Below are 26,831 nucleotides of genomic sequence, written 5' to 3' on the forward strand. Positions count from 1 at the left end.
CGATGTCACCATCCCTACAGTGTCCCCATCTGCTGTCCCAGTGACCTCATCAGTGTGTCCTCATCTCCCATCCCATGCCCCCATCACTGTGATGTCGCCATTCCTGCAGTGTCCTCTGCTCCTCTCCCAGCAATGTCCCCATTCCCATGTCCTCATCCTCACAGTGTCCTCATCTCCCATCCTGTGTCCCCAGCCCATGTCCCCATCCCCTCAGTGATTGAATGGGTGGGTGTCCCAGCAGCTCTCACCTTGTCCCCCCATCTGATGCTCTTCCCGAAGTGTTTCCTTTTAATTGATGTTATTTCTCCTCTTTTTTTCCTCTCCATGAGCAGACAGGTGGGAGCAAAGATGCCATCAAAGCAGAAGCCAATGCGGTACGGCCACACCGAGGGACACACCGATGTCTGCTTCAATGACACTGGCAGGTAACAGCCCCGTTCCCAGAGCCAGGAGAGGGGTGGGCTTGTTCCTGTCTGATGCTTTCCCAGCAGTTTGGTATTAGGGAAAACCTCCTCTCTAAAAGAGTGGTCAGGCACTGGCACAGCTGCCCGGGGCAGTGGTGGAGTCCCCATCCCTGGGGGGATTTAAAAGCTGTGTGGATGTGGCACTTGGGGACACAGACTGGTGGTGGCCTCAGCAGTGCTGGGGGAGTGGTTGGACTCCATGATCTTGGAGGGCTTTTTCAATCTGAATGATTCTGTAAGTTTATCTGTCAGCCACTGCTGGGTAAGGTGCTGGGATGGATTTATGGCCTGGCATGGTCCAAGAAATCCTTTGGGTTTTGCCTGTGCTGAGGACTGGCTGTGTGACATATTTAGGTGCTCTGAGTTTAGAAGTGATTGATTTATAATTTCAATGTAAGCATATATATATATATATATCCCCATGTGTGTATATATATATATATATATAGTATTATATATGTATAAACTTAAATGTAAGCATATATATATCCCCATGTATATATATATAGTATTATATATGTATAAATATAAACTCTATATGCACATTTTATGAGAGTGACTTCATAAATTTTAGCAGAGATCAGTGTAGTGTGGGAGTAAATACGTTTATGTATGCACTAAGAAATTAAAAATATAGTTGAAGGAATGCAATATTGGGATTGCTATATTTTCATCTCTTCCTTGTGCTAGTTCTTGAATGTATAAATACAAACTATATATTTAGTATTACCTTTTTATAGACTAAAAAGTAAACTAAAAAATCCCCAAGCCCTCTCAAAACAAACTCAAGAGGATCCACCTTATATACTGGTTATGGTTAAAGTCCATATTATTTTATTCCTTTCTTAAGTTCATTATCATTGCAAAGACAGTTCACAGGACTGGTAACAATCCCTTGAAACCAACAAAAAGCCTCGTTTGGCATTCCAACCAGATGCTTCAAAAAGGATGCAGATTCCTGGATGTTAACAAATCCTGTCTCTTTCCACAGCTGCATTGTGACTTGTGGCAGCGATGGAGATGTTAGGATTTGGGAAAACCTGGATGATGATGATCCAAAGTCCATTAATGTGGGAGAAAAGGCCTATTCGTGTGCTCTAAAGGTAGGGTTGTTAACACAGCTTCCCACAGTTGTGGATCTTCCTGCAGATTGTGGATCTTGCTGCCTCTGTGGGTAACAATAAACAGGAATTACCTCTGACAATAAACAGGAATTACCTCTGACAATTCATTCTACCCCATACACAGCTGTACAGGAATTATGACTTACACTAAACTTGTGTAATGCTTTTTTCCCTCCTCTTCCTTCACGTTCAGTTATATTAATTTCAGACTTTGATCTCCATTCTGACAAACAAACCCAGCAATTAAGCTAATTATGCAGTGAACTTTTTAGGCTGTTTCAGTGTTTTCTCACCATGTGAGTTGCAAGAATTTTCCCAGCATAGGACGTGATCAAGTATTAGGAAGAAAGCCAGGAGGTTGTTTTATGTGGGCCAGTGTTAAAGTCCACAGAGTTATAATCTGTATTAATCAAAACTTGCTTTCACAAAATGAGTAATGGTTTAGTAGCACTTTTTTTTTTTTTTAAATAATTAGTTGACATTTCACTCTCAGAATTGTTGTTTGGCCTAAAGATGCCTCTGACCCAGTGTCCCTGAAGTGAGAAGAGGATTTATGTAATAGAAAATAATTATTTTTACTATGCATGTTCATGTGTTTAGCTTGAGAATTGTCACATTATTTCCTTAATGTCTAGTTTTTTTATATTACATTAATCATATTGGGTCTAAAATATTGTCTTTGTGGCAATTTTAGAAGAGAAGACTTCCAGAAGCCTACATCAGTTCTACAAATATTGTGTATTTTGCCTGGCAGTGATAAGGAGAAATTTTTAAATTGTTTTTCAACTACTTGTGATTTTGTAGAGGAGTATGAAAGAGGAAATAAATGAGTATTAACATATTTGTATTGCATTGTAAGAATTATCATTTGAAATCATATTCAGAATTAGTGCCTTAATTGAATCCTCTTTCTTGTGTCCTTTTTAACATACCTCATATAGCTATTCCTCAATACCATTTAAGTATATTTTCATCATTGATTTTTAGGGTATTTTGCTGTAGATTTCCCTCACATTAATTATTGTTTCACAAACCAACCACGTTTCTTGAATGGATTCTCTTAACAAATCAGTGGCTGAGCCAGAAATTGCTAAAGCTATTAAAGAAGAGATGAGGAAAAATCCTGGGAAAATTGAAAAAGGTGCTCCTAGTTTTGAGGGATGTTTTATTTTTAAGCAGTGGGAGACTGAAATGTCAGGAAATCATTTTTCAAAAATTACCTTTCATTAATGAAATGCCATGAGGGACTGTTCTGATGTTGATGTAATCTAGTTAATAAATCTAGTATCTTATTTTTTTTTAGGTTATTCACTACTGACTGCTGCTTCCTTTACCTTCAGGATTTTTACTGTCATTTTATACACCTTAACAAAAAAACCCAACTGCAGTACTGCCTCCCCCCAAAAAAATACACGCAATAAAAAAGAAAATAAGGCATTTCTTTATATTTATTTTAAATTTTCACTACTGTGTACAACTGAGGAATAGTATTGTCACTCAAAGAGGTGTCATTTTCCAAGAATAGGATAATTATTTATTTTATTTTGCACTTTTTAAAATCTGGGTTAATTTTTAGTAAACATCTGCCTTCTGTTTTCTGCAAAGAACTGAGCTATAGTTCATGAACTTCTCATCTTTCCCTGATGGCATTCGACTGAGAATTCCAGTTCAAGGGTGCCCTCTCCTGATGCTGCAGCAGATCTAAATAGCATGCAAGTTACTTTGGTTAAAGTGATAAATTATTAAAGTTACTTTGCTTGTCTGTATTTTTGGGTGGAAAAAAATATAAGTTAAAGAGTATTTCCTGTACTGCTTTTACTATCAGACCTTTTTGAAATGAATAAAGTTAATCTGCCAAAATATTTGGGGCATCAGAGCGGGATTTTTGTCTCTGTGGCTTAAATGTGTTTTAACTGACAAGTTTTGTGGCTGATTTTGTTGTCAGAATGGAAGGTTGATTGCAGCAGTCTCCAACAACACTGTCCAGATCCACACATTTCCTGAGGGAGCTCCAGATGGGATCCTCACTCGTTTCACCATGCCTGTCAACCACGTCACCTTTAGTCCTGATGGCACCAAAGTTGCTGCTGGATCCAGGTAATGAGTGAGGAAAAGCCCTGCTTCCCTTCAGAATCTGGAAACTTCCTCACAGGCTGGTTGTTACCAACGAGGTCATGAACCCACAAACCTCTGAGGGCTGGAAAATGCCTTCAAGGGGGTGGAGGGGAAGAAAGGAATGAAGAGGAGTTTAGGAAACAATGCTCTGGGAGATACTTGATCCACCAAGTAGTTTTATGTAGAAGTCTGGTGATTGTGAAACAATTTCTTTCTGAAAACACTCTCTTGAGTGTTTTCAGCTCTCAGTTGAAGCACAAGTGTTCACCCTTCTGGATGCCTCCTCTCAGCAAGGGTTTTGTCACTGGGAGCTGAGGATGGTGTCCCAACTGCTCAGGATCATGGAGCTGCAGATGAATGTGCACATCTAAAAGTTAGATTGGTTCTGATTTGTGTGAGAGTTTTGAGTCATTCCCTGGCATAAGCATCACTGATCTGCCAAATGATAACAGATGACACTTTCAAGACTTGCCTGAGGGGAATTTAATATGTAGTTTAGTTTTTTTTCCTAGGGCAGCACATGTGCTTTTGCAGAATATACTCTAGTCCTTTAACAGAGAAGGCAAAATAGCCAACAGACAATGGGTTTTTTGAGTTTTTTTTTTTAATGTATTTAAGGCTCAGGTGATTCTTAATTGGATTTGGTGAACTCTTTGGGCAGTCATAGCTAATTCAAGTTGTCTGCCTCTCTTCTGGAATTTTGCTCCACAGGGGAGATGGCAGAGATGTGCTTCCTGACTCCTCTAAGTGTGAATTGAACTAGAAAAGCATTTTGGATGAACGTGCTGGACTGTGAACTCTGGCAGCAGCTCCACCAAAACTGGGAGGCTGGGCAGTAACCACTGTAATCTCCAAATCTGACAGGGATCATGGCTTTGGGCTCTCTGCCAGTGCTTGTTTCTCAGAGAACAGCTCTGCCCCAGGATCCAGCTTTGATTAGAGAGATTAGGCAGACAGCAAACTCTTTGCTGTTGCTAAAACTTTTATAACCCCCCAGAACTCCTGCAGCCTGGCTGGGGCTCCCACATTTTTAGGAAAAATAGCTCACAAGACTGTCAGGCCACCCCTCAGTGAGGTCTTTGTGTCATACTAAAGGAGAATGGTGAAAGCCATGAAGTGAAGGAGTGCAGCTGAGAAGAATTGCTTTTATTTGTCCCAGATTTTTCCATTTTCATATGAAATCTTCAAACTTCAGTTGTATATGAATTTAACATCTAACTGGCTGCCAAAGTTAGGTTGAACTGTATGAAAAAGGTTAAAAATAATGGTTAACCCTATAAAATTAGATGCTAAAATGAAATTTCTGAGGGTATTGCAATGAGGTTTCAAAGGGAGTGGTACTGGAAGTTTATCACAGGAGTTTTTTGTCTTAGGAGTTAGGACTGATATTTTGAGTTATACTGCAGCATTGGCTGCAATTTTGGAAGAAGAAATGAAGTTGTTAAAATTCTCACATTGTATCTGATGCACTAAATAGTCTTAAAAATTCTGTTAAAAAGTCACACAAAATAAAACTACTTGCACCATCTTTTTTTAAAAAGCCACTTGGCCAAATAATTATATTAATGAATATTGGTCCCAGTCTGTAGATAGTTCTTGTTAAGTCATCAGCTCTCTGGTATCTGAGCAGAGATTTTTATTAGGTCATGTAGAATATTATTTTGAAGGGATATATGGTCTGTGTGTACATAATATCTTCTTCAAAAACAACCATATTTTATAAATTTTGACATGAACAAAAATAATTTTCTGCTAAAACCAGTCTGGCCTGACTTCTATTATAACAAGCCTGAAGATTCTCATTTTCCATTACATCATATAGTGTTGAGAGCTGTAACTTCCCCAAAAGATATTTAATGCCCAATTTCTATTGCCATAAAAACATAGTTTGTCATTGTTAATAGCAATGTTAACAATTTTATGTCATTGTCATCTGCAGTGACTTTATGATCAAAGTTGTGGAGGTGACTGACAGCAGCAAGCAGAAAACATTCCGAGGACATGATGCTCCTGTTTTAAGCCTTTCTTTTGACCCCAAGGATGTTTACCTGGTAAAAAAAACAACTTTTCTTATTTTCTTTCTGCTTTGAATCTCATTTTCCTTGGGGATTTTTTTTTTTAACCAAAAAAAACCAACCAGTGACTGGGCAGATGAGACAATTTCATTTCATCTGACCTTGCTGGTGATGGTGTGTCACAACTTGTTGCATCCCAGGAGAACTCACTCTTTGCTTTACTAATCAGTTACTGTCTGTGTTCTTCTGGAATCTAATTTAGAGGAGAAAAGGTGCCTCACTAAAGCTATGTAATATTAATTTTGAGCCTCTTTTGCAAATAAATAGCTCACTTGAAGTATGAGGGTTTGTAATTACAGCAGCTTGGAGCTGAGTACAATTATCAAGATGACAGCATTGGAAAGTTTTAATCTTAAAGTGGTTTAAACAGGGAGGCTTTCTTCTTAAAACTGCCTGTGTATCCTGTGTGTGTGGCATTGGTTATAGGGATTTTTCAATTTTGTAGCATGAATTTCTTCATGTCTTTAATTATTAATTTGTTTACTCCATTCTCTCACCGAGGCCTCGGCGAGCTGTGACGGTTCTGTCAGAGTCTGGAACATTGCAGATCAGGTAAAGGCTGCCCTTTCCACCTGAAATCTTTCCTAAGCAATCCAGGATTTCACAGGCAGCAAGAAGAGCTGGACTGAAATAACCTTCCTGGAGTAGGATTTTCCTTTTGGAGATGAAATCTAGCTATACTTTACAGAATACTTCTGTCTGCTTCTGGGAGAAATTCCAAAACCTGATTATGAAATGTTGCCTGGGTAGCTGTGTTTTGTTCTTCCTGCCTGTGAAATCCTGATTCCTTCCCTTCATCTCTCCTAATTGGCCAACACTGTGAGTGCCAAGGACAAAATGAGGATAGCAACTGACATCAGATTCCTCATTTCAGAATTTCAGGACTGAGGAATTTTGATTATAACAAACAATTTATTAACTGTAGTAAACACATTTAGCCTCTGCTCTTAGAACTCTAAGGAACCTGAGAGTTTCAGGTGAAGGCTTTAACAAGGCAGTTCTGCATATGGATATGGCATTAGTTTTGCTAAATGCCACTGACTGGAATAAGAATCCCTGTGGAATTATTCCTGTAAGTGCAGTTGAAAATATCCCCCCCACACTTGTGGCTTGCTACTTTTTTTAAGACACAAGCATAGTTGTGTGAAATCTCATGTTCCAGACTGACAGTGGCTGCCTTCTGGGGAAATTATGTTGAGAATGTTCCAGGCTTGGGGCAGTTTGATGCATGAATCTGTGCTGTGATTTGAGATTACAGCCATTCATTCTTTATACAGCTGGGACCATATTCAGGCTGTGGTGTGTCACCTTGCTGCAGTTGATCTGGGTTTGACAAATGCTTTTTGGCCACATTTCTCTATAACCTAAGAATAGATGGGCTCATTTGTTCTGTACTTTGTTAAAAATACATGTTCTGTGATCTTATTTCTGTTACAAGTAGTTTTATTGTCATTAAAATAGTTTCAGGGCTACATTGACAAATTATTTTTAAGGCAGTATGTACTACTGTATTTTCATGAAAGCAATTATTTCAGTTCAGATATATTTCTTCCTTTTGCTTTTTTTCCCCACCCGTTTCCTTTAAGAATTTGTCCTAAACAGCAGATTTTTGCTGAGCTAAAAAGCTTATTTTTTTTAAATTTTGTTTTCAGACATGCACGAAAAGCTGGCTGCTGCTGCAGAAATGTAATGATGTGATAAATGCTAAATCAATCTGCAGGCTTGCCTGGCAACCTGGCACTGGCAAGGTAAGTGACATTCTTTCATCACATCTTAATCCTTCTTTTGCCTCTGAGTCCAATGGTAGAATTCAATCTGGGCAAGCCTAAATTGCACCTCCTGGGTATTAAGGAAAATATTTGGGGTGAAGTTCCCTTTTAGGAAATATAAAAAGCTGGAAATGGCTCCTTGTTTAAGCTCCAGACTGAGTTTGGCAGGAGTCCAGCTGTCAGCTGAACCAGCATTAAACAGTCTTGGTGTGCTTGAATAGGAAGGAACATTGTACACGAGGGAAGTAATCAAATTGTTCACAACAGAGCATCAAAGGAGTCCTGTCCTTCTCTGCTTTGAGTAAATTTTGCTCTAGTCAGTAAATATTTCCTCAGTAAGTTGCTCCCTTTCTTTTCACCTGAAGATCAAAGTTGCAGCCACGTGGGGTTGATGTCTTCTCCCAGGTCACAAACATCAGGACAAGAGGAAATGGCCTCAGTTTGCATCAGGGGGAAGTTTAGGTTGGATATTAGGGAAAATTTCCTCACCAAAAGGGTTGTCAGACCTGGCCCAGCTGCCCAGGGCAGTGGTGGGGTCCCCATCCCTGGAGGGGTTGAAAAGCTGTGTGGATGTGGCACCTGGGGACATGGGTTAGTGGTGAAGATGACACTGTCAGGTTAATGGTTGGACTTGATGACCTTAGAGGGATTTTTCCAACCTAAGTGATTCCATGATTCTTCAAAATCCCTGGCTGCTATGACAGTGTTATGTTTCAGTTTTCTGTGGAAGAGTGAATGTCACCCTCAGTACAAATTGTTTCAATACCCATATTGCATAAAACCAAATACTTTCCATTTTTAGGCTGATTCTTCACACACACATGTATTCAAAATGTAAGAAGTTGTCCTGCTTCTCTTACAAAGCAAATTGTTAGAATCCTAACAAAGACAAATCCTAAAGAAATAACCAGCCAGTAATATTTATATAGAAAATGAAATGAGCTGGTTTAGGAATCAGCTATTAAAATCAGATTTATTGAGAAATTGTAACCTGATCAAAAGGAGTCTGGGGAGGGAGGGTAAAGAATCACCTAAGCCTTGTGCTCAGGGCATTGAAAACTATGTGTATGTGTGTGTCATGTTTTGATAAATTAGAACTTATAACCTTATGGTGCAGTTCTCTGCCAGAAGGAAATGAAGATTACAGTAAAAACAGGCATGTTTTGCTCTGTTGCCTGTGGAAAGCATTAAAGAACCTTGTAATTTAAATTACTTCAGCTTGCTCTCTCAGTTGGCATGGTTGGGATGTTAGAGAGCTGTTAAATCCCGAGGCAGTCACATCTGTGAGGCTTCTGAATGAAGAAAATGTGCTGCTTGAGTGTTCTGTTTGACAGGTAACTTGTTCTAAATGGTGTAATATTTTTCCTTTGAGCAGCTGCTGGCAGTTCCTGTAGATAAAGTTGTTGAACTGTTCAGAAGAGAGAGCTGGGATAGTCAATTTGATCTGTCAGATGCCTCCATCACACAGGTAGGTGCAGAAACCAGGAGCTTGTTAAATACTCTGTAATTTAAATGTTATTTTGCTAGAAATTGTCTTCTGCTCAGTACCTCTCCCTGGCCCCCTTCTCTTGGTAATGATTGATCACATTTTCTGTTTAATTTCCCATCCTTTTGCTTTCTGTTGGAAAACAGGGCAGAGATGCTGAGTGGTGTCAAACATCTCCATGTGGCTCTGATTCCCCTCCTTCATTTATAGTAACCCACCAGCTCTAAAGTCTGCTGGTGACTCACCCACTGCAGCTGAAGAACATCTGTTTTCACAAATTTCTCTAAATACAGAGCTTTTTAGGGAAAATGTCAGGAGTATTATTTCTGTATGGAGCAGAGATGTCACTTGTTCACTTTCTATTTTACTGAGCTGAAATTTAGTAGACCTTACTGTGCCACCTTCTTTCTTTTGGCCTCACTATGTACTTGGGAATTTTTGGGTTGAAGAGAACTACCTTCTAGTGTTATTAAAATGCAGAACACACAGCTTTGGATTTTAATTTATGGGACTGTATGAAGTTCAAAATAAATAAAGCAATGTTTAGTGCTGAATTTGCAAAATACACTCTGCTTGTTTTTGCATGTCTAGAATTGGGTTTTGTTTGGCCTCATGGCACTGTTTAATGACAGAAGATGCATATTCTGAAACAAAAATATGTGTGCTATCTTAAAGAGTGGTTTTTTTTAAGCAACTTTTTTATAATAGTCTTTAAAGAAAAAGAGCTACATAACCCCAGCCCATATACAGAAGGCTGGATATGGTCTGCTAAGATGATTCTATATTCACATTTTTGTATTCCAGATTATCTGTCTGTTTTAAACTCCAGAATAGGAATGCTGTGCATACATTGGTCACATTTCATTATTATTTGTTTTATTTTTTCCCCGTAGCCCTTGAATGTTGTGGTCTGGTCTCCTTGTGGGCAGTTCCTGGCAGCTGGAAGTGTGGATGGGAATTTAGTGGTGTGGAATGTGGAAACCCAGCAGTGCATAGAGAGGTATTCAGTGCTGTTCCATAAATCAATCCCCAAGTTCATCTCTTCTTCTCAAAATAAAATTTGATGGTCTTTTCTGTAAAACTTTTTTGTGCAAATGTAGAACTCTGCCTCTTGAAAAACTCTGAGATTTACAGGGTTTTCTGGTTTAACCTGTCAGGCACCTTAGGGAAGGGACTTGGATTTTGTTTAAGTCCCAGAATCTTTCTTTTTGTGTATATCTGTTATTATTTTTTAAACTAATGGTTGATTAAAGGATAGCTTTGATGGAAACAAATTTTCCTCTCATCCCAGACCCTAGTAACATCTTTTCTAGAGGGAAACACAGGTCAGTCAGTCAGCCATCCTCACCTGCAAACCAAAAAGGACAGACTGGCAAATGCAATTTGGTTAATTGAAGCTCTTAAAAACCCCTAAATATCCCTCCAATTAAAATCAAAGGTATTATTAAATGAGGTAGAGAAGAAGAAAATTACCTGAATATTCTGTGTAAGAAACATGATTGTAACTGCAATCTCTATGTTAAGAATTATTGACAGGTTATGTAAATAATTAATGGGATGATTTTTGTAAGGATAAAGTGTGGGAAAGATAGAGTTAAGTTATCAGTTTATTCAAGAGAAACAAATTATGTTCTTTCTATAACTGGATGGCTCTGGAATAAATGAGTGCTGAGGAGTTCCTTTGTCTTCTAAATGTGTATCAGGAAGCTGTTGTTTTAAGAATATGATTCTGATTGATTTTTAAACCTTAAATTATTTTCCTCATAGAAAAGGAAGACTTGCTCTATTTTTGTAGCAGCTGTTTACTCTGAAGGTGGCCTATTAATTATCTTATTATGTGTAATATGACTTTCTTCTACTAATAAAAATTACCACTTTTTGCAATAACTCTTGAGGGGAAGGTTCTGCCCTGAGGACTTTACTAAACTCCATTATTTTAATATTCTTTTTAGGATGAAGCATGAGAAAAAATACTCAATTTGTGGACTGGCATGGCACCCTAAGCATAAACAAATTGCTTACACAGACAATGAAGGAAACCTGGGGCTGTTGGAAAATATTGGTGATGTGGAGAAGCCCAGTGACAAGGTGCTCAGTACCTTGACTTCTTGAATGAATTGAATTGACTTTTTGAATGACTTCTTGAATGAATTTCATTATTTAGGTTATGTGGAACGCTCTGTTTTGTGCTTTGCAAGTTCCCTCTTGTGTGTTAATTTCTTTCTTGAGTTGCATGTCCAGAGGAAGTTCTGTGCTGATGGCTAATCTGGTTGTAGGTTGCCAGTGCAGTGGCCAAAGACTACAACGATCTGTTTGATGGAGATGATGATGATTATTTAAATGGGGACGTGATTGAACCAGCTTCTTCCCCAAAAACTGGAGAGAATGAGGATGATGCTGATGACCTTATGCAACCCCCAGGCCATGGGAGACGGGCAGTAATTGATGATGATGATGATAACTCACTAGGTACACAATGAACTGGTTTTCCAGAGCTCTTTTACTGGGATGATCTTTTAGCATCCTCTACTCAGATATATTCTGCTTTGTTTCTTCCAGAGAAATCTTGACTGTTTTAAATTTTTTTTAACCTACATTGTGTCATAATACTGTGTGTGAGATTTTTTTATTTTTTTGGTTTTTTTACTTCTAGATATTGGGTTGATAAAAGCTAGTTCTGGTCTTCTTGAGAAGGAAGATGATGGTGATGATCAGACTGGTGGCTTTTCAGCTTTGCCACCATCATCTACACAACAGCCTTTCTATGATGGGCCAATGCCAACCCCCAGGCAAAAGCCCTTCCAGTCTGGCTCCACTCCTGTGCATCTGATGCATCGATTCATGGTAAATCTGTGTGGTTATTTAGATTTAGATGCTCGTTATTTAGATTTAAAACATTAATTTTGTATTTAATATTGTCCATTTCATGTCATGTTTTAATCTAGGCCAATATTTTTTAATACTTTACAGTGTGAAGTTAAATAATGGAAGGTAGCTTTGTTTTCATGCAAGGACTCCATAATGTTTTGGTTTACATTTCAGTTGCTTTAGAAATAAATACTTTGCTTTGAGACAAAATCAAGCTATGCAGTTTGTACCCGTGCTACTCAATTCTAGCCAATGCATTTAAAAACTCCTCTCTATGTGGATAATTTTGTGCTGTTAAGACTTGCATGTTAAACATTCACTATAAAGTTCTTTTACACTTAATTTGGTAGGAAGAAAGATGTCTGAGCAGTGAGAGTGAAACTACTTTCTGCCTAATTCAACTGTTTTAGGAACCACAAATCCCAATTACTCAGGTCTCCAATCTTTCTCCAGCCTGCCACCCACTCTGGTTCCAGATAAAATAATTACAGCAAGCTGGTTTAGCTCAGCATATCTGATGGATTTAGGACACTTGACTTGATGGGTTTCTTTGGGTGTGTGTGGTTCCTTCTGCCAGGCGTGGAATTCGGTCGGAATCATTCGCTGCTACAACGACGAGCAGGACAACGCCATAGACATCGAGTTCCACGACACCTCTGTGCACCACGCCACTCACCTCCCCAACTCCCTGGGCCACACCATGGCTGACCTCTCCACTGAAGCCATCCTGCTGGCCTGTGAGAGCACAGAGGAGCTTGCAAGGTAAGTCATGGCTTTGCTCTCCATAATAGGGAGGTGCTTTTAACTTGTTTCAAATATTTCGGCTTTTGTTACTGGCTTCTGTCGATTCTGAGGTTTTTTGGGTTTTGATCATGCTTTTTATTTATGGGTGTCTTGGTTTGAAAAGATAGGTGTCTGCTAAGGAAGGCAGGAGCCTTCCTTGAAAAGGAAAATGCAAACCCCCTCCCTCTGAATTACTGTAATTTTGAAATCAAAAAGCTTTGAGGTGAAGATACAGAAATAGGAATAAATGTTCTTTAATAGAAAAACTAAAAATACAAATGAAATACAATAGTACAAACAAAAAAAAATCAAAGCAAAAATACACTGAGTCAGAACATGCCCTGACCCCCTGTGTGTCAGGGTGGTGGCACAGTCCCATCCCATGGGGGCTCAGCCCTCCTGCAGTGCCAGCTGTGCTTCTGCTGGAGCAGGGATCCTGCACAAGGCTGGAGTTTTCCTCTGGAGCTCCAGGGCTTCTGGAGATGGGCCTGCTCTTCCTCTGGGAATGCAGGGCAGGAGAAAGCTGCTCCTCTGGGAATGCAGGGCAGGAGAAAGCTGCTCCTCTGGGAATGCAGGGGGCAAAGGCTGCTGTGCTGTTCCAGGCTCAGATTGTATCCAGGTAGGAATGCTTGGCTGCTGCCCTGGGCGGAGCATCTCCCATGGGATGATGGAATTTGGTCAGCCATGCAGGGACACTCCCTGGCCATGGACAGCAGAGATCTCCTGGAGGGAGGATTGGCTGTGGGAGAGATAAAGAAAACTGCCCCATGAACAGAAGATAACTGCCCCACCTCTGACAGATGGTAACTGAATACACACCCAGCTAAGCCTGAGACAATGGGACCACTCTCGAGGAGGATTTTAGCTTCCACCTACTTGAAGACTTCAAGAGTATTGAAAAATATAATTTGTGTCTTAAGAATTTCTTCTTAATTCCTTTTTCAAGTGTATGTATACTGGAAACTTTACACAATACAGACTCAAAGGAAATTGTAATCATGAAAAACAATTTTTCAGTCTGCTCAGATCAAAGATCAGTCATAAGGGTTCAGCTATTTCTTTTCACACTGTTGTTGAGCAGATCTTTAGAGATACCCATAAGAATTTCAAGTTCGAGGAACACAAGTTTATGAAAACCATAGAAAGATTTAAGCAGCTGGGCCAGCTAAACTCTGTTTTGCATTTAAGAGCAATTTCAACAGTATTTTATTTTTGGTTTCTGTGGAAATATCTTGAAGAAAGAGCTTTCTTCTTATTTTCACACATACAGCCTTGTGGTAAGTTGAAAAGCATCCTGTAGAAATATTATTTGTTATATATTGGTTGTCTGATTTTGAAAGTGTCAGTGTTTTCCTCAGTGGAAATGGGTAATAACCTCTCAAAAGGCATGATGTCTGTGGTTGGTCATAGGCAGTTTTCAATTATTAAGAACTGAAGTTTCTAATATTTTTTCCCTTTGAAAGATAGCATAACATGACTGACTTCTAAGAGGGCTGACATTCAGGGTGCCAAGGAGGACATTTACCTGCTTCCATCTAAAAAATCTCCCCTCAGACCTTTTGACTCTCTATGCTTCAGGCTTTAGAGACTTTAAATCTACAGTGCTGGAGGTCAAGCTGGCTCTTCAGTTTTTGAATAGTAAGAGCAACACCTTTGCAAATGACCACTTCAAATTTGCAGTGCCACCTGTAGTTCCATCAGAGATCTCTGACAAAAATTTATTATACTGCTGTATTTTCAGATATTGTATTTACTTCATATTGAAATGTAAATACAATGATATTGTATTTACTTCATGTTTGTTGGTTCTTTGTCTCTGCCTTAGCAAGCTCCACTGCATCCATTTTGGCTCCTGGGATGCCAACAAGGAGTGGACTGTGGATATGCCAAAGGATGAAGAGATTGAGGCCATCTGTCTGGGTCAGGGCTGGGCTGCCTGTGCCACCAGTGCCCTGCTGGTCCGTGTGTTCACAGTTGGAGGAGTCCAGAAGGAGATCTTCAGTCTCCCAGGCCCAGTGGTGTCCATGGCAGGACATGGAGAGCAGCTGATGGTTGTTTATCACAGAGGTAGTTTTCTCCCTTTTGGTTTTTTTTGAACTGAGATTGTTTTCAATTTTCACCTCTTGTTGGCTTCACACACTGGTTAGTTTGTTTGTAATCACCAGAGTGTTTTCTTCTTCTTTTCCTCATGGTGTTTGTCCTTTTCCTCTTCTGGGTGATGCTTTTACAAGCACATCCATCACAATCCACAGACCTGTGATTTCTGACAGCAGAGCCTGTGTTTGACATTGGGATGCTGAGATTGAACTGTGGGGAAGGGGAGAATTTTGCAACAGTGAAATTAATAAATTAAGTTTGGGTTTCAGATGTGACAGAAGGAATTACCACAGGAAATTAAGGAAGTTGTTGTTATGCACATCTTGTGTGTCCAAAATATCAAATAGTTGTGTGTCTGACAGTGGTATCCATGGGCAACACTGCATTAGAACTAGTTTTTGATTCAAAACTAATTCAGCCAATTCTTCTGTTTTCTAACACAATCATTGAACCACTTGTTCCTAGGTACTGGCTTTGATGGGGACCAGTGCCTTGGGGTACAGCTGATGGAGCTAGGAATGAAGAAAAGACAAATTTTGCATGGAGACCCTCTTTCTCTGACAAGGAAATCCTATTTGGTGTGGGTTGGATTCTCTGCAGAAGGTATGAAACACCTGCATGAGAGGTGATGGGAAGTACTGACACTGCTGGGGGGATTACAGGAAAGCTGCAGAGGGACTTTGGACAAGACAAGGAAGAATGGCTCCAAACTGCCAGAGGACAGGGTTAGATGGATTTTGGGAAGAAATTCTTCCCTGTGAGGGTGGGCAGGCCCTGGCACAGGGTGCCCAGAGCAGCTGTGGCTGCCCCTGGATCCCTGGAAGTGTTCCAGGCCAGGTTGGACAGGGCTTGGAGCAGCCTGGGACAGTGGAAGGTGTCCTTGCCCATGTCAGGGGGTGGAACAAGATGGTTTTTAATATCCCTTCCAACCCAAAACATCCTGTTATTTTATGGAGAAGCTTGGCTAATTAATGCCCTTTCAATAATGTAGATCTTGGGACTTGAACTTTTTCTTCCAGCCTCCTCAATAATAAACAAAATTCTGTTTTTCTATGCTTTCAATATATTTGTCAGAAATCTTTAATATTTTCCCATTCAAATGTTATCAAAACTTGTACTCCTGATTGCTTTTCCCCCAAAAGAAATAAACTCTGTTAATACACCATAAGAGCACCCCAACCCCCTAAAGTTAGTAGCTTGGGAGGACCTTTTATGACAGACATAAAAAGTAATTGTATAGTAGCTGATTTCCTTTGGGAATCTGCCCAAGCAGTATAAATTCGATTTGTCCATAAAATGTTTTAATTTTGAACTTGTCAGTTGACCAGCAGTGGTGCTGGCTGACAGAAGGTGGCGCATCTCTCCAAGGAAAATGCCTCTTCCAAACTGATTTCTGCCGTGTTTGGGAGAGAGGACGTGTGTCTGAAATATGTAAACCATCATTTCCCAGCTGCACCCACCACTCCCACCTTGCTGGGCTGTAATTTGCTGCCTGTCAGAGGAAATGCTCTCATTTGTAACAAACAGGTACCCCTTGTTACGTGGATTCCGAGGGAACCGTGAGGATGCTGAACCGAGGGCTTGGGAACACTTGGATTCCAGTGTGCAACACCAGAGAGCATTGCAAAGGGAAATATGATCATTACTGGGTCGTTGGCATCCATGAAAAGCCCCAGCAGCTCAGGTCAGATAATTCATGCTTTGTTTGTCTTGGTTTTCAGTCCTAGAGAATCCTTTTCAATCCCTTTTTACAAAACTGCAAACTTCAGCTGGTGCTGAAACAGGTGCCTGGTAAATATGCACAGCAAATGGTAACTCCCCAAATGGAATTCTGCATGGAGGATTCTTTGTTGAACTGACTTTGAGTTACTCATTAGAGTTTTCTAATTGGTGACTGATTAATTGGCTCAGAGGTGTGTGTGCACTTTATTGACACATTCATAAAACTGCATTTTGCTAGAGAAACTTTCTGAAGTCAGGGTGGCTGTTAGAAATCTACTTCTGCTTTTGATGGCTTTGGTTGTTTTTTCTTTTTTTCCCCAAGTTTTTGGGGTTCTTGGTATCTTTTTTCTCCCCCTTTGTTTTCCCTTTTTTTGGCTTAGAAAATACTCCAATCCTGTAACTCATCTACATCATCAGACACAGATAAATCAGAGCTGTCTGTTACTACATTAATATTTAAACTGTGGCCTTGAAGAACCATTTTGGATGTAAAATATTCAGCTGAAAGCTAACTATTTCTTTATGAAATGTTATGCTGGTGTGTCTAAATAGCTGTTTCTCTTTAGTATGACATGTATGCTGGACATTTTGTTGCTAAGCTTTATTTGTAGCAGTTTTTATTCAGTGGTCTGTGTCCTCTTCCTACCAGGGCAGAATCCATCAGCTCACATATTTTACTGAAATTTAGACTCTTGTACTTTACTAATTACGGACAATTGTAGAGTTTGTGGGAGACTGAATTTTATTTAAACTTATGTGGCATTCTTCATAATACTCTGCTTTTTTGGAATAAGGGAAATAATTTGATACCTCTGTTAAAATGTCACTTCCCTGTCTGTTTCTCCCTCCAAATCATTATGTTGTCATCCAGAAAATTCATCAAAAATGTGCAGATCACATCACATTGATAAGACAGTCAACTGTGAAGCTCTTATCCTGAGTTTTTCCTTGTACTCCAAGAGGGAGAGTGCTGCTCTCTGAATTGTTAAGCACATTTTACTCAAAGGCAGCAGCATAATGAAGATAAGGATGGGGGAGGGTTGTTGTAGGAACACCACATGCCTTAATTAAGAGATAGCCAGAACACTGATGCTTCCTGTTCTTTTTTTCCAAGTCTCTGGAACAGCTGCTTAGAAACCCAGATGTTTTTGTCAGTGCTGCATTGGTGCTGCAGGAAATGCAGCTCTTCCCCAGTCAATGGTTTGCTTAAGTGATTGTTACCAGAAATTACTCCTTTAAATATAGTGAAGCAATAAGTCTGTGCCTTCAGTTGTTCAGTGGTTTCTGATTTTAATATATTGCATTTACTCTTTGTAACAGCTGTTAAAACAAACATTCTGTGACATCAAGATCAGAGTGTATTACATGCCACATTTGGAGTTTCTAGTGTGAACAAGAGCAGCGTGTGCCTTGCTGGTTTTGAACTCTTTTCTTGCTTGCCATGTAAAGATAACCTTTTACCATGCAATCTTACACATTGCTGTATTTTAGCCAGTCATTTAATTGCTACTTTCCAAAGGACAAATCCTCTTAAAGTATCTTGCTGCTTAGGAGAGCTGGCTTGGGTGTGGAACATCTGGTGATGTTGTGTTTCTGTGCACAGGTGTATCCCTTGTAAAGGAGCCCGCTTCCCTCCCACCCTGCCACGACCTGCTGTAGCAATCCTGCCTTTTAAACTGCCTTATTGCCAAGGTGAAACAGAGAAGGGACAGATGGAGGTATGGAATGGTGTGGAGTCCACAGCTGGGAGGCTCAGGTGTCCCTGGAGTGGGGATGATACCAGACCCCTATGAATCCCCTCTGCTGTGAAAGAGGAACAGTGCAAACCCTGAGGAAAACACGTGGCCAAAGGGGTTATTTGGGTTCAGTGTTTTGTGGAGCTTCTCTGGTTTGGTTCACAACTGTTCCTGGAAGAGCACAAAATAAAACTGGCAGAGCTGATGCAAAGTTGTATTTACACATGATCTGTTTCTGACCGCTGAAGTCTTTCTCTTGTTTTTTTAGTGGGTTGTGATAGCAGATTTGGGGATCCCAGTCAAGATGCCCTTGAATATGTCTGGGTTTTACTATTTTAGGCATAACAAAATTTCTGAAAGATGTACTAAGTATCCAAATTCATAATCACTGAAAACACAGGTCTTCTGGCTTGGCTTATTTAGAGTCTGGTTGAAGCAAGATGTGCCTGTGGACAACTTTTAGAAAAAGAACTGTCTTTATTCTTCAATTTCTATTGGTTTAAGTATTTCAAACTTGTAATGCTCAGCTGTAATGCACAAAAGAGAAATGAACATACAATTCTAACCTCAGCCTTTGAACAGTTTAGTGCTATTTCAAATTTACTCTCTTTGACAGAAGTGTAGTTAAAAAGTTTCAATAGTAAACACCCTGACATTTTTAATGAATTCTTCATTTGGTTAAGTGTTTTGTTCATTATCTGATAGTTTGCCATTCCTCTTTCTACCCAAAATAATGGGATGAGAATGCCAGGAACTGTTGATTTGGCTTGAGGGAATATGTGTAGGTAAAGAAAAGTTATTTTAGAACATCTGATGAAAACATACTGGTTTTGAATAAGTTTATAATAATTTTGAACAAGGCTAGCCTGGTCTAACAGCCATACTTGCATTATAGCTTCTGTTTTTGTCTCTCAGGTTAACCCCTAAGTTTGCTGAGTTACTCTGTGGGACAGCAGATAAAATAACTTGTTCTAGAATTGTCTGTCCTGATAGTATATTGGTGAACATGTAGGTTTCACACTGCTGCAAGCCTATCATATAAATGGAATTCAAAATACATGGCAACTGTTTGGATCAGTTTGTGTAAGTGTGGTTGTTATCCATGTTTTCCTTGGTAGGCATTGACTTGAAGGAGAATTGTCTGCCCCTCACCCTCATTATCAGAGGAAAGGAATGATTAAGTGGATAAAATACACTGTAAATTATTAGGCATTATGTTGTGGACTGTTTTTCCCCTCTGAATTCCAACACTCATCCTTCTCCCTTTTTTTCAGGAGCAGTACTGGCGTTCTGTTTTATTTCACAGCCACATGGATTACTTGTCAAAAAATGGATACGAATTTGATGAAAATGCTAAAAATCAGGCAGTGAAAGAACAGCAGGAACTTCTAATGAAGCTGTTTGCTGTAAGTACAAATACATAATAGAAAGAATCCCTAAGATTCATCCCTGGAACTGCAGGTGCTTAGGGCCAGGTTGGACAGGGCTTGGAGTAACCTGGGATAGTGGAAGATGTCCCTACTCATGGCAGGGGAGTGGAATGAGATGAGCTTTAAGGTCCCTTCCATCCCAAACCATTTTATGATTCTATAATTTGTAGATGGCATCTGATGTAAATGCTGATGTGATTCCTCTTGTTAGGAGTCTGGCTAGTGATTGGCAATCCAGCTAGTTCAGACTCAGGTAAGAGGTGGGCTCCAGTGTGGAGTGTGGGGGAAGAAGAAAATAACAAAGCTTTTCTTTGATCTGTAGCTCATGATTGGTGTCTTATCATTATTCATTCACTCCACCAAGACCATGATATCCTGCTCCTGGAGTCTTGAGGGAGCTGTGGAATTGAGGTGTGTGACTCCCCAGGCTCCTTCTCTTGCAGCTTTCCTGTAAGCTGGAGCGCGAGTCGCGCTGCGTGGAGCTCGCTGAGCTCATGACCCACAGCGTGCTGAATCTGGCCATCAAATACGCCTCCCGCTCCCGCAGGCTCAACCTGGCCCAGCTCCTCAGTGAGGTGGCCGTGGAAAAAGCCTCAGAGCTGGCAGCAGCACAGGAAGATGAGGAGGAGGAAGAGGATTTCCCAAAGCACTCGAGCGCTGGGTAAGGCGAATTGCTGTGGCTGAAAACTGGGATGGTTTTTGCTGCTCTGGTAAGGTTTTGGTGCACTGTGGCCCACAGTTTTGCAGGGTGTTTGTGGGTGAAGTGACAGCTCGAGTTGCTCTGCTTGGAAATGGTACTTGTGAAATGACACACCCTTGGTGGTGTCTCGTGAGGACTCATTAGTCCCAGGATACCAGCTCAGAGGGAAATATCTCCTCTGCTCATTTCCTGTGTGTCCAGCAGCCTCAGAGCCAAAGCAGGCTCAATGCTAAGTTGCTCTAACTGGAATTTTCTCTTCCCACATTTCCCTACCTTTGGTTGACTCCCACCTATTTTTTTTCCTTCTTCATCTCAGACTCTCAATCTCGATTCATTCCACACCTGTCTTAAAATCCTATCCTTCTCCACCCATCCCTTTCTTTCAATATCCCATCTCAGTTTATTTTATTTAGTCTTATTCCCTCCTAACTAATCCCAGCTCTTCAAAGCTATGGAACATATTACAGGTTGGCTTTGCATTCTTTTTCTCTTTGTGCTATCAATCTTTCCTCTCCTACCTGCATCTGCTTTGTGTAACATGATGAGGCAAAAGGTGTGTGATTCTGTTTTGGTAGGTTTTTTTAAACTGTCATGGGGTTACTTTTTAACGTATTTAAATTTATAATAGTAATAATATATATTTATATTCATTTATGTCATATTGTTGAAAGCAGTATCTCCCTATAGCAATTTTATGTATGAAGTTTGGGACTTATTTAAGCAAAAGGAAGTGATAAGTCCCTGAACTTATCTGTAGTCTTTCCCTTATTCTTCTGTGTTAAACTGCACAGTCAAAACTAATTTCTAAATATTCTGGCTTGTTCTTCTGGATCCTGTGTGGAAGCTGTAATCCCATGTCTGCAACTTCAAACACTCTAAGGGTTAAACTCCATCACAATCACTATGTTGTTCTTAGTGCCAGAGTAATCTAATACTGATTGTTTTGGTTGAAAGAAATGGGCCTTTTGTTTATGTATATTATACAGATTTTGGTAATTGGCAAATTTTAGGAGGAAAATGCAAGAATTGTACATCATACTATACTGGGAATTTAGAGAATAAACAGATTAAATGTTCAAACTTGATGCATCCAGTATGAAATTATATATTCATGTTTTATATATATAAACACCTATTATATATCTGTATATATATAAAATACATTTAAGCAGTATATATGAATATACTGTGTGCATTCATGTTTACAGAAAACTAATCTGATGATACTGGAGGTATATGTGTTTACATGAAGATTAGAGAAGATCTTTAATATTTGCATTTATATTTGTTGCAAACTGTTTTGGCAATAAAATTATGGAGTGGTTAATGAATCTTTAATAATCACAGTTTAATCAAGGTATAATGCACATAAATGCCAAATGTTGTTGTTCTTATTGCCTAAATTAGGTAAGTGAGCTTGCTGCCTGTTTCAGTTTTCCTGCTGACTTGGTGACCACTTCCTTTCTGCTGCATTCCTTCCTTTAGTTCCAGCAGCTCTGCCACCAAGTGGGGTCAGCTGCCAGGCAGGAATGTTCAGCAGGACCAAGAAGTGGAAGATGATGAAGAAACTGATGCCTGTGAGGAAGCAGAAGAAACCCCAGAAGTGCATAAAGAGAGTAAGAAAAATATATTCTCTGAATAGTCTGGGAGTTATCCAGACAGCTTTTGCAGACTTAATAAGGAATTAAGTGGCTCCATATTCCAGCCTGTGCCTGCAGTCACTGCAGAGAAACAAGTTCACTGTGTGTCATCTGCTGTGTCACAGCTGTGTGTGCTTTGTGCTCAGTATCCATTAGAGGGGCCCTGGGGGACTTTTTCCTGTTGCCTGATTTTATTCCTAAAGGACTGGCTCACCTTCTAATCAGTTACTTTGATTTCAGCTCCAGTCTTGCAGGAGGTAGATTGATAGATGAGTAGTTTGGGCACATTTTAAGGAATAAGCTTAAGGTTTAAGAAATAAATTTGCAACTCTAAATCTAGGTAGAGGTGACAGATGGTTTTGTAAAGGTGTTTGTACTCTCTGATAATTTTACTGTAATCATGGAATCACAGAGTGGTTTGGGTTGGAAGGGGCCTTAAAGATTATCCAGTTGCAGCCCTGGTGCCAAGGGCAGGGACACCTTCCTCTAGACCAGGTTGCTCAAGCCTCATCCTTCCTTACTTGTCTGTTTGGGTTTGATTTTTTAAAAGAATTTATGCTACAATATTTTATTGCATTTAAATATATTTTCCTTTCCTTTTTCAGAAGAGCCAAATTGTTTCTCCAAAGGTGTCACTTCAGCAGAAGTCACTACTCCAAAGCCTGGTGAGTAAATAATTTATTCCAGGATAAAAGGATGACACCTTTGTCATTCTTCACAAATCTGCTCCTGTTTTTTATCCCTTGTTCTCTTATTACTACTTAAATTTAGTGCGTAACAGTGCTGTCAGATGGTAAATTCACAGAATTGTGGGATGCCTTAGATTAGAAGGGACCTTAAAACTCACCTCATTCCACTCCCCTGCCATGGCACGGACACCTTCCACTATCCCAGGCCCTGTCCAACCTGGCCTGGTCACACAGATTATTTTTAAGAAGTTCCCTATTCCTGACTTCAGTACCTAATGGTGTCCATAACACTGTTCTGAATGCCTCAGCTGTGCCAAGTGCTGAATCAGTGCCTGCCTGGCTGTGCCATGAAGGCATCCTTTGGCACAAGGGAGAAATGAGAACAGTGATCAATGGATTTGTTTCACTACCCACAGGCACATTTATTACTTGCAAGGCAGAGTGAGAAATCCTGAGGTAGAGCTGTGAGCGTGGGCAGTCAGGGGCAGACTGTGACCTCCAGCAACCTGCCAGCCCTTGAGCAAGAATAATAGGAGTGGAAACGGATTTGGGAGTGGAGGAAGTACTGGGTCTTCCTCTGGGTTTGTATTTTAAGCTGTTGGTCCTGTGTGGCACTTCTGATAACTAAGAATAGCTGAGCACTCACAGCATAACCTTCACAGGGTTATTAAAGTGTCTTTCTACTCATTTGAAATGTGCACATTGCCTCAAAGATTTGGATATATGTGTGAGTGCACACACTTTTACATTCTTTTTTCTCTCCTCTGACACAGCTCTGGTTGCATCCAGCAGCAGAGGACGAGTGAATCCATTTAAGGTAAGAATTTTGCAGCTTCGATTGTGATGCTCTGAAAATCACAACAGATTCTCTCTGGAGTTTGCAATATAACTGATACCTTGGAGGGGAACATGACAGAAAATAAATAAAACACCTATTTCTTTGTTTTGCTAGGTGTCATCCAGCAAAAAGGACCCAGTGGTCCCCTCAGGAAAAGTTTTAGACAATATGACCAAATACTCAAAGAAAACATCTTCATCTGGCAGTCGAGCTGCAGACAAGCAGAACCCTCCAGTTATAAAGCCTCTGACTCCCAAACCCAAGACCAAGCAGGTAATGTTTGTAGTCTTTCTTGCATCACTTCAGTGAGGAAAGAACAAAAAATTGAATTTTACCAGCTTTTATCAAGTATGAAACCCTGTGAGTAAAGCAGCTTAGATGGCAGAATTCATTTAAGCATAGTGCAAAGACTGTGACAGCACATAAAACAGCAGGAAAAAAATCAGTTGTAGAAATTACTTTCTGTACTGATCCTTGTGCTTTTATTTTAAATAATATAAACATCTGCTGTGCTGAAATTGGATGGACTAGATACTCTATTAATGCAAGTGATTATTACGTCTTTAGGAAAGACTTGGGGTTTGTTAGGCTACATGCTGCATGTTGTCTGAGAGAGAGGTGATTTTACTTTTTTCTTTCTTATTTTCCATTTCTGTAGGCTTCAGCAGCCTCCTTCTTCCAGCCTCGCACACCTGCAGCTGATCCTGGTGAAAAAACAGTGGAAGAAAGAGAAGAAAAAGCAGGAAATGAGTCCCAAGAAGCCAAAGTCACTGCACAGGAAAACACTGAAAACAGAAGGTGAGAGACACTTGTGTCTCAGTGCCATATTCCAATTTTGATAGAAATACAAGTCCAAAATCTGTTGTATTTCTGAAGATATTGAGCTGGCCAGAGAAATATAACATGAAGATTAAAGTTTAGCTCACAAATTGTCACATTTGTGAACCCACCTGAAAAATGTGGGCGGGAATAATAAATGAGCAGTTCAAAATATAATTTTGGGGCTCTAAGCAACAATTTTTGCCTTGATACTACTTGCAATGACAAATGAAACCATGCTGCTGTGACAGTTCCATAGGAAATACTGAAAGTTCCAACAGCTCTAGAAAATCTCAGAGTCTCAAAGCCTTGAATCACCTGAGGAGCTCATCTCTTCCTAGCTGAGGCTCTAATGTATTTTGTTCCTGGGAAGCAGATGTATTTCCTAACAATCCCAATCCTCATGAAACCTGCTTTATTACAATCGTGTTTCATTTAGGCTTCATTTAGCTGAGGAAGATGAAGGTAATTATTACTCCTTTGGACTGGCATTCTTTCAGTTAACCTTTACAGATGATGTTCTGCAACAAGTGGCAAGCAGAGCTGTGAGAAGGATGAGCTGAGCTAATGAATGTGCTCTGTTTTTAGCTTGATGGGACCCTGTCAGAAAGGAAGAGAACCATTATGCTTTGTCATTCTAAAACTGGAATGTTAATCTCCATATATATATATATATATATATATCACAGTTTTAATAAAAATGCTTGACTTAGTCTTGCCTTGTCAGCATGTTCTCAGAGCATCCTGCAGTGGGAGAGAGGAGCCTGCTGCCCTGAGAGGTTTTCTGAGAGCAAAAATACCCACTTAGGTGCTGCTCAGAAATGCTGTTTTGGGAGGATGTGGTTTTCCTATAATCTTCTTAACCAGACAAGTTTTCTGTGTTTGTTTTAGACCAAAGACAGGTTTCCAGATGTGGCTAGAAGAGAACAGAGCAAACATTTTGACAGATAATCCTGATCTGAATGAAGCAGAAGTAATAAAAGAAGGAATGAGTCGATTTAGAATGCTGACATCAGAGGAAAGGATGGTAAGAAAACATTCTCTAATTCTGTGGGTTTGATAATTTTTTTCTCTCCAGTGAATCCCTGGGTTATTTTCAGTTAGGAATTTTTTCTGGAAATTCCACTCCTATCCATCTTTATGGATTTTAATTTTGAATTGTGCCATGATCTATGGCATACAATTTATGAAAATATAAACTGAATTATAAGCAATATCAGAAAGCAGCTTTTCCAAAGTGAGGCTTGTGAGAGGAATGTAATCAATGAACAAATAACAAAAGGAATGAGTTCAAAGTCACATAGCGAGGCTTAATTCACAGGGGATTAAATTTGTTCTCATTTAACTTGTTAAATCTTTTGGGTTTCTCATTTCTTCAGAAAGACAATTAAGAGCTTCAATTTCATATACAGTTTCAAAAGAAATCCAGTTTTGAAGGAGAATGTTGTTACAAAAAAGGAAAGTGAGGAAATAGTTCCTTACTTAATCCCTATTAGTTCATCACAGGAATTATTTCAGTACCTTAAGATCAGAGTGATAATGTGTATTAAACAAAGTGGTGAGTTTTGTGACCTAATTTGTAGTTTTCTGGTCTCCTTCAAAGGTGTGGACTGAGAAAGCAAGAGGAGGAAGAGTTGGTGACTCAGCAGAAGACAAAAAGAGGAAGCGCCCCACAGCTGAGGAAGATGAAGTGAAAAAGAGCCAGGAGCAGAAATCAGAGGACACAAATGTATCCAAAAAATCCAAGCCTTTAGATCCATCCACAAACAACAGATTGTCATCTTTTGCCTTCAAGCAGAGCTAGATGAAGTGGTGCCTTCTCAGTGTCTGTGTTCTGAAAGAATTCATGGAAGAAATTCCTCTGTGTTGAGGAGTTGGCTGCCATGCTTGAAGAGCACTGGCAAAAAGAGTGCCTGGCTCCAAATAGTCTGTTAGAAAGTGGTTTATTATCAATTTTTGAGAGGAATGTTGAATCCCCTCCCACAGTCTTTGACCAGTTCCTGCTCATGGGCCTGTTCCCTGGCAGCACACCCTGAGCAGAGCTGTGTACTGTGGTACACCCTGTGTGCCCTGATAGCAGTGATATTGGGTGCTAAATGCAGATTAATCCTTCTGGGGAGGGTAAACTACTACAAAATCTGCCCTGTGGTTTTAGAGAGGCAAAATAATGGCTTCCCTACCATCCCTACTGCCTTGAGAGTAAAGACACTCCAGGAAATGGGTGTGAGGAGGAGAAAGCTGGACACCAGCAACATGTTCAGCTGCATTTTCAACACCTGTGGCATTGGCAGAGCCTGATATGGGCAGGGATAGAAAACCAGAGCAGAAACTGAGTTAGGAAGGTCAGGTGTGCAAAGCCAAACCATTCCAGACTGTGCAAAGGTGCTTTCCCAATCCCTGCCTCAGCAGGATCCAGAAACTGCTCGGAACTTTTAATATTTCTAACATTTATGTCTGTAATGTTTGTTTCTTTCAA

The 26,831-nt window shown here is 39.9% G+C and overlaps 1 protein-coding gene across 2 annotated transcripts; it reads left to right on the top strand.

The window, feature by feature from the left end:
• Nucleotides 1–342: 342 nt before the first annotated feature.
• On the top strand, nucleotides 343–26,831 carry WDHD1 (WD repeat and HMG-box DNA binding protein 1). 2 transcript variants are annotated; one of them, XM_041413329.1, is made up of 25 exons: nucleotides 343–425; nucleotides 1,456–1,567; nucleotides 3,534–3,685; nucleotides 5,643–5,754; nucleotides 6,280–6,330; nucleotides 7,431–7,526; nucleotides 8,923–9,015; nucleotides 9,927–10,033; nucleotides 10,986–11,121; nucleotides 11,310–11,502; nucleotides 11,687–11,877; nucleotides 12,479–12,663; nucleotides 14,510–14,751; nucleotides 15,247–15,384; nucleotides 16,309–16,465; nucleotides 18,107–18,221; nucleotides 19,514–19,645; nucleotides 20,113–20,330; nucleotides 21,855–21,985; nucleotides 22,615–22,674; nucleotides 23,472–23,515; nucleotides 23,651–23,809; nucleotides 24,195–24,334; nucleotides 25,247–25,382; nucleotides 25,959–26,831. In XM_041413329.1, exons 1-25 carry the CDS (start codon nucleotides 349–351, stop codon nucleotides 26,157–26,159), a joined length of 3,378 nt encoding a protein of 1,125 aa, XP_041269263.1. In that variant the 5' UTR covers nucleotides 343–348; the 3' UTR covers nucleotides 26,160–26,831. The 2 variants fall into 2 exon arrangements, with proteins under 2 accessions (XP_041269263.1, XP_041269271.1); XM_041413337.1 differs by having other exon boundaries at nucleotides 22,618–22,674.

Source organism: Onychostruthus taczanowskii, unplaced genomic scaffold (assembly GCF_017590055.1).
Source record: "Onychostruthus taczanowskii isolate IOZ18803 unplaced genomic scaffold, ASM1759005v1 scaffold103, whole genome shotgun sequence".
In the NCBI taxonomy this organism is placed as follows: Eukaryota; Metazoa; Chordata; class Aves; order Passeriformes; family Passeridae; genus Onychostruthus; species Onychostruthus taczanowskii.